Source organism: Diaphorina citri, unplaced genomic scaffold (genome assembly GCF_000475195.1).
Source record: "Diaphorina citri unplaced genomic scaffold, Diaci psyllid genome assembly version 1.1 scaffold4407, whole genome shotgun sequence".
NCBI lineage: Eukaryota > Metazoa > Arthropoda > Insecta > Hemiptera > Psyllidae > Diaphorina > Diaphorina citri.
The window spans coordinates 2415-10927 of NW_007381806.1; the positions used below are offsets into that span (position 1 = coordinate 2415).

Below are 8513 nucleotides of genomic sequence, written 5' to 3' on the forward strand. Positions count from 1 at the left end.
CTTTGATATTTCACATTGAAGTATGAATTGACAAATGGGAGTCAACTCTTTACACAGTTTTTACAACTGCCAATGTTGAACATAGGTTATTTACGTTTTTTTGCGGTTTTGTTTTAGCTGACATGGATGTGTTTCCTGTTTTTCTTAAATCTAAAACTCTTTTTTCCTTATTTCAAGTAGAATTTCGCAATAATTTGATTTTAGAAATCCAAGATGGAGAGTGTATGAGCTATTGGAAATGATTTCTTCATGCAGTACCTAATTCGAACGAAAATCTCAAGAAGCAAACGATAAAGAAATCACTGAACGTGGAAACAATATTTCGAAAGTAATCTTAAACTCTTTTTTCTTTATTTCAAGTAGAATTTCGCAATAATTTGATTTTAGAAATCCAAGATGGAGAGTGGATGAGCTATTGCAAATAATTTCTTCATGCAGTACCTAATTCGAACGAAAATCTCAAGAAGCAAACGATAAAGAAATCACTGAACGTGGAAACAATATTTCGAAAGAAAACAAACACTAGAGAGAAGGCTTGAAAAACACAAAAGGGGATTAGGAGGAAATTTATTGAAAAAGAGGAGAGAAAAGAACTGCGAATTATCTCGAGAGGTTTGTATTCCAAAGGGGATTAACTCAAGGAAGTTTGTTTTTCCCTCAAAGCCAATATTTTCCGCCTCTCAAGTTATTAACGAAAAATTAGATAAATCCAAAACTCCCAACACCAGGGATACCTACAACTGGATTTAACACAAAGCCCAAAATACCCCTTTTTCGTGAAAAATCCCTTTTTATCTCCGACAAAGTTTCGTTCCCTTAGAACTGCGAATTATCTCGAGAGGTTTGTATTCCAAAGGGGATTAACTCAAGGAAGTTTGTTTTCCCCTCAAAGCCAATATTTTCCGCCTCTCAAGTTATTAACGAAAAATTAGATAAATCCAAAACTCCCAACACCAGTGATACCTACAACTGGATTTAACACAAAGCCCAAAATACCCCTTTTTCGTGAAAAATCCCTTTTTATCTCCGACAAAGTTTCGTTCCCTCAGTTTATTTCCAGGAATCCTACTCCGTGACTACCTTATTAGATGCTTTGTTTACACCAGTACCTATCTGTGTTGTTTACAAATTGCACCAGATAGAACATGGCACAGTCAAAGCAGTTGCTTTTAAGTTGTTTGTTTGTATGTACATATGTTTGGTATTTTTTTTTTCTTTTTTTTTTTATCGAAAATAGATATGCTGAGTGGTTTGTGGTTTTGCAACATTCCTAAATAAAACTCAATTTTTGTTTGTTTCACAAGTGATAATTCGTTGTTTATCCTTTGCTTGTTTTTCGTTTATTCGATTCGATTTTCCTCAATTTTTGTTTGTTTCACAAGTAATAATTCGTTGTTTATCCTTTGTTTGTTTTTCGTTTATTCGATTCGATTTTCATCGAAATCTTCAAAGGGGAAAAACAATCATTGTAGATACCGAAGCTTATCTTCGAAAAGCAGTTGGTGCTTTCGCGGGGAAATTTTAATATCTCTTCGCGTGAAGGAACAAAGAAGGAAAATCAAATCGGAACACCAATCCTCTCCCTCCTCCTCCTCCTCTCTTTCCTTCCTCTGTTCCTTCTCCTCTTCTTCTTCTTCTCTTCCTCCTCTTTCCTTCCTTTATTCCTTCTCCTGTCCGTCCTACTTCCCCTATTCTTCCCCCCCTTTTCTGCCAACCGGAAAAAATCTATTGTGTTTCAGCATCGCTTGAAAGGAAAATTCTTTATATCGTACCGAACCTAATAAAGAGAACAAAGAAGGAAAATCAAATCAGAACACCAATCCTCTCCCTCCTCCTCCTCTCTTTCCTTCCTCTATTCCTTCTCCTGTCCCTCCTACTTCCCTATTCTTCCCCCTTTTCTGCCAACCGGAAAAAATCTATTGTGTTTCAGCATCGCTTGAAAGGAAAATTCTTTATATCGTACCGAACTTAATAAAGAAGAAGGATTTCCCTCCCCCAAAAGGGAAGAGGAGAGGGAGGGAAAATTTTCTGCTCCTTTTGTCGGAGCGTTTTTATTTAATTAAAACCCATCCATGTGAGTAGACACTGTAGACAGCGATGTTTATTAGATTTCCGGGGGACTAATAAAGAAGAAGGATTTTCCTCCCTCCCAAAGGGAAGAGGAGAGGGAGGGAAAATTTTCTGCTCCTTCCTTTTGTCGGAGCGTTTTTATTTAATTAAAACCCATCCATGTGAGTAGACACTGTAGACAGCGATGTTTATTAGATTTCCGGGGGAGCTTCCCCTTCAATTTCGCGCAGCCGAAGGGGATTTTCCGTGTGTTTTTCGAGGGAGAATTAAATTTCCCCCGTGGAGTTTTTGGGGAAATGGTACTTTAGAGTGTATAACTGGAGTATTAGAGAATTATTAATGAAGTGTTTTAGTGTTTTAGTCTAATCAAGTTTGTGGTATGCCTCTTAAAACTGTTGAACAGAGTACCAGTAGCCGTAGCTAATTGGTCAATTCTGCAAATTTCTATCAAATTAAAGTCCTATGTGCCAGCCTAGTTAGCTTAGTTGGTAGTGCGTCTCCCTTGTAAGCGCTAGGCCGCGGGTTCGATTCCCGCCCGGGGCGGATTTTATCACAACAACAACAACAACAACAACAACAACAACAACACCAACAACAACATATAGATCTCTCTTATTTCCCCACATATAATTCATGATTTTTGATGATTTGATTTGATGGTTTATTTTTTGCCAATCAAGAGATAGAGAGAGAGAGAGAGAAACCCAAATAACACACTTCAAAGTTTCGTGGTACCCACTAGGCCACTACCCACTACCTATATTTCCTTTGAAGAGGAAGAAACCGTCATCGTCACTCAAATAAAAAGTTGATATTTTTAGAATAAGGGAAAGGTTGATATTTTCATCGAATTTATTGGTGCTCGAAAAAAGAGTTGGAAGTTTGATATAAATAAATAAATTTATAAAAGTAAAATTATACGTAAGTATGTAAAAAGTATATATTCGTAGAACCCAGATGATATTGCATTTCACCAAAGTAAGTTTCTGCAATCATAGAAAATTGAAAAGGAAGTACCTTCCTGATGTCAAAAAATCTTCTTCAGACAGGGAACTCAAATTGCTTTCCAAAGTAGGTATAAATTAATTTGAAATTTATATAGAAAGCAAAGTGGAAATCTAATTTGAGTTAGGGTTATAAGTATAAAAAGTAGAACTTAATTTGAATTACAAAACTCTTCAGGGACCTACCTAGTTTCATATAAAAAAGTTATTCTCGTAATCAAATCTGAAAACAGCTTCACATTTTCATGGAAGTAACTGGATTATGGGGATTGAGTTTTCAAAGTGACGTTATAATTATTCTTTTAAAAATAATTATTTTTTATAATTAAAGTACGTATGTATGTAGGTACTTAGATAGAGAAGAAATAACATTTAGGTATTTACCTAGGCACACCTATGGCATATTATTCTAATAAAGTATGTAATAACTAATCCTACGCATTATGTAACAGATAGGTAAAGATTTTTTACCTTCTATTTTTTATTATTACCTATTAGAATTTTATCACAAGAATCCATCCACACAGCTAGCTTTCTTTTTTATTAGAACTATCTGATCTCTTTCAGGTTCCAGAGGACTTTCAATTTTAAGTGGGTCAATAAGTGCCTGTTAATTTCTTCTTCTTCTTCATTTTCTTTTCAAATTTCTGAATATTATTTTTAAATAAAACCTCGGCAAAACTTTTAGTGCAAATGGGAAACAACTTTCGCCATGAAAAGGGGAAGCTCCTCTCTATTGGAGTTTTAAAGATTTTTTTCCCCCAATATTTCTCCAATTTTCAGCTTCGAAACTTTTCAACTAATGTTGAAAATATAATCCTGCCTTTCCTGTTCAGAAGTCTGTCTGCCATAGGAAAGACCTATGGAATATAGCACACATCTAATTTACATAATTATGAATAGAAAAATAGCTATTAGCTCCAGGATATTGGTTTTTATTGTCTTTTCTCATGTTCATTTCGTAGAAATGCAGGAACACGCTTTTTTTACTTTCCTTATCCTATAGGAAGGAAAGTAATGTAATCGGGTCAAATTTTCGATGGTCAGTTTTTAGTGTCAAAACACGACCGGAAGCCCAATCGAGTGACTGGGTTCCGACACTCAAATAAGGAACTCTATATCAGGAAGCTCAACACTTTACTATAGCATTCCAACAATCTAAATGAGGGAATATAACCCAATAATAGAGTTATTCCACCCTAACTTTTGGGGCACCCTGTTACTAACGTTCTTCTCAATGTAGCAATGCTAAAGTATGTCCTTATACTCATATCTATCAGGATGATTGTTTCTATGTTGTTGTCGAGGCTGTAGGTATAGGGTTTCAGTTGACGTCGATCGACGGCCCACAGCGGCGTCGACAATGTGTAAACACAGCATTAGAGTATCGTCATGGGGTACCGAAGAGCTTTCCAAGCAGCTTTTCACTTCTTATATATTTATTCGGAAAACAATGTCCTCGAGAATTCCTGGGGGAAACTTAAATTTTATTTAAAAAGAAAATTCGCCCGGGAAAAGAAATTTATTGAACAGACATTTTTTATAGAAATAATACTTAAATAAATACTATCGCTGTGCCTTTTGTTCTGTAGAGAGTGCCGCTTTTTGCCTACCTATTTATTTGGTCTTTCCTTTCCAATTTCCCCCCATTTTTCCCTTCTCCTGTTTTTCTCCCTTTACCTTAGTTTTCCCCCTTCTCCTTTCCCTATATTTTTCCTTCCACTTCCTCTTCTTTTCTCCCTTTTCCTTATTTTTCCCACTCCTTTCCCCATTTATTCCCTTTTTTCTCTCCTTCCTTTATATTTTCCCCTTCTCTCTACCCTGTCCTTCCCCCTCTTTGTTTACTTTTGTGGCTTCTTCACGTTCTCTCTTTATTCACTTCCCAGCTTTTTGCGGTTTCGTTAAACTTACTCGCTTGTTTGTACGTTGGTTCACTTAGTTTATTTAGTGCAAAGTTGAGTGTTGTGAGCTTTTTCGAAGTCTACAATGTAATAATGCACGAAATATGTATGAAAATGTGGTGTGGTAGGGTGTTTTGAATGTCGTTGGATAGCTCGAACATTTGGTCTTGTCATTTTCTCCTCCTCATCCTTCGTCTTCTTCTTCTTCTTCTTCTTCTTCTTCTTCTTCTTCTTCTAGGGAATTCAATTTTATAGGTATTGGAAAAAAAATACACATTCTTTTGACTTTTCTCGAACCCGTTACAGACAGATAATTTACCACACTATCCAAGATGATGATCATTAGTTTATCATCATTCAAAACATCCCAAGTTCAAAACCACGAGGTTGAACTTTGGAAACTTTTGAAAGCCCAACCCCCCTCATCTCCCCATTAGTAGGTACACATGTAGGTGATTTATCAAAGTCTCAAGTCTCTCTGTGCTTACTAAAGATAGCTAACTAGGTATAACTAACTAGGTATAGAATAAAAAAAAAAATGTTCCTAGGCACCGCTTTGCAATACCTACTATAACAGACTGTAAATTTATAACTGCACAACAAAAGATTAATTTTTTCCCTTCTCCTGTTCTTCCTCCCTTTTTCTCCCTTTACCTTAGTTTTCCCCCTTCTCCTTTCCCTATTAATCCCTTCTTTTTTCTCCTTCCCCTATATTTTTCCTTCCACTTCCTCTTCTTTTCTCCCTTTTCCTTATTTTTCCCACTCCTTTCCCTATTTATTCCCTTTTTTCTCTCCTTCCTTTATATTTTCCATTTTCCCCTTCTCTCTACCCTGTCCTTCCCCCTCTTTGTTTACTTTTGTGGCTTCTTCACGTTCTCTCTCTATTCACTTCCCAGCTTTTTGCGGTTTCGTTAAACTTACTCGCTTGTTTGTACGTTGGTTCGCTTAGTTTATTTAGTGCAAAGTTTAGTGTTGTGAGCTTTTTCGAAGTCTACAATTTGATAATGCACGAAATATGTATGAGGATGTGGTGTGGTAGGGTGTTTTGAATAGCTCGAACATTTGGTCTTGTCATTTTCTCCTCCTCATCCTTCGTCTTCTTCTTCTTCTTCTTCTTCTTCTTCTTCTTCTTCTTCTTCTTCTTCTTCTTCTTCTTCTTTTTCTTCTTCTTCTTCTTCTTCTTCTTCTTCTTCTTCTTCTCCTCCTTCTCCTTCTCCTCCTCAGTCTTCTTCCCCGTCTTCTCTTCTTTGTCACTTCTTGTTTAACCACATTTAACCATTTCAAAATGACACACTGGAAGCATTGAAGGCCCTTTTCTATACAAAAGAATGTACTTACCAATCTACCACGTTATTTAAAACCTACCACATTATTAAGGGGAAAATAATAATAATAAACTCACCTGCGGATAATAATCTCGCTCGCTCGTCTGATGTCGGAAGTGCAGGAAGTAGCTCCGGCCGCCGCGCAACGCATGCAAATGGCCGACTCTTATGAGAGGCGCCACGGTATGGCCGTCACTCAGCACCTCAAGAGTTGCGTCCCGGTAGTTCAACGCGCTCAGGACGGGCCGTTCCCAGTCCGTGTACTCGTTTTTGAGCGTCGAGAAGATCTCGTTCAGATGGAAGTAGTAGGCGTTGCGCACGAACGTGCGCAGGATGCGGTCACGGCGCGTCTCATTGAATCCGAACTCCAAATCCTGCGCGCTCAGGTCCAAATAGGACTCGGTGCTCGTCAGACAGAACAGGAGGTCGCGATCAGGGAAGTCTGCCAGTTCGTAGCCTGGACCTGGAAAGAAATGTGCCGTGGGGTTGAGTTTTGTTTTTAGTGTACCTAACGTTGGTACCTACTTTTTATTTGTGAAAAACGGAGAGACATAATACATTATGTTTGTAACATCTTCTTCCACTTAATTTTTTCTCTTTCTCTCTTGCTCTTTATCTGCCTGCCTGATTGTCAGTCTCTCTCTCCCTCTCATTATTTTACATTAGAAATCCATCGCATCCACTAAATTTTCGGCCATAGCTAGGTACTTTACTCTTAGCGTTCAACCTACACGGCATCCTTCCCATGAACAGAAACTGACTCTCACCTTCCTTGTTACCGCTGAGGATTCCGACGTCGGACAGCGACACGGACGACATCACACTCGACGCAATGACGGCGCCGTCCACAAACGGAGCGAACCCAGGCAGGAACCGTAGCGGTTCTAACCGCACGTCCAGAAGCTCTTGTAGGGATTTGCCTCGGAGGCACGGCGCTATGTCATCCTCTAGGAGGTCTCCATGGCAACCGGTTTGTTCGGCGACTTTCCGTTTGACGGCGAGGGGGTCGCGTTGAATGGCCCATGGGCTGAGGCCGGAGCCGCTCAGCAGGATTACCCGATGAAGGAGCTCTGGAAACACAAGGGACGGGGAAGGGTTAGAGATACATACATATTAGCGAGTTTTTGAAACCAAAATTAGCGTCCTATTAATTGAAATCTTGAAAGATATTTGACGAAAACTCGTTGTGCAGAAACGAGTTTTCATCCAATAACGTTAAAAAGTTCAATTAAATGGACGCTAATTTCGGTTGTAAAAACTCTCTTTTTTAAGGATTTGACGGAAGGAATTGTAACAACAAATCTCCTCGAAACCAAAGAGGGAAGAAAAATAGGATAGGAGAAATAAGCGAATGGCTTTCTTGGGATCGAACCCACGATCCAGCTCTTAAGACGCGTTACCATCCAAGTTAACTAGGCTGGGTCTACCAAACTTTAGTGTAGGTACCTACCCTACCTAATCTAAATAGAGAAGTTAAAAAGTAACAAAGAGTAAGAATCTAGACATCATTGGAAACAAAGAAAAGCCGTTTATTTCTTAACAAAAGGAGGTGTAAGTAGGTAGCTTTTTAAGTTTTTTTTCTTTATTTCTAAATACCTAACACAGGAGCCAGATATGTATTCAAGCGATTAGCTTTTTCCACCATTGTTCAGCAAACAATACTTGGGGAACAAATAAATAAAATTGTTACCAAAGTTTTTTTTAAGGCGATTTTGTATCTTTTGTTTTCGGGACGAAAATTAAGCCGCCTAAAAAAGGTCTACCTACTCTTGTTATTTATTTACTTTTTCAAGAAGGTATTATTTATATTATTAAATTTCATTCTTTAGGTATTTATTTTCCAAATAAATTGTCCCTAAAAAAGGTAAAGTCGGTATGTATTTTTTCTTCTAGTGCTTTTATCAAAAGCCTGTTTAACAACCTGCTACCTCTAGTGCGGCCCTTTTCAAAAGAAATTGATTTCTTCAATTCTGCTGAACTTGGCAACTTGGCTTGAATCTCAAAAGGTGAATCCCCAGAGGCCAGAAAATTTTTATTGGGTCAAAGGGGAAAAAAAGTGAATCAACCGATGAACTTTCATTAACTTCTATGCCAGGTGAAGCAGTTCATTAAAACTTTCTTACTGACTTTCGTTTCCTTTTTCCTGTTTTTTTTTTTTTTTTTTTTTTTTTTTTAAAAAAACTTTTTTCCCCCCTTTTTTTTTAGTTTTTTCT

General features: G+C 37.7%; 1 protein-coding gene across 1 annotated transcript; it reads right to left on the bottom strand.

Moving 5' to 3' along the window:
• Positions 1-6377: 6377 nt before the first annotated feature.
• On the bottom strand, positions 6378-7370 carry LOC113472233 (neuroligin-1-like; the record flags this gene model as incomplete). The annotated part of the gene is made up of 2 exons (XM_026831894.1): positions 6378-6763; positions 7068-7370. Coding segments are annotated over 2 exons (689 nt in total), but the record flags the coding sequence as incomplete, so codon positions are not given.
• Positions 7371-8513: the final 1143 nt, after the last annotated feature.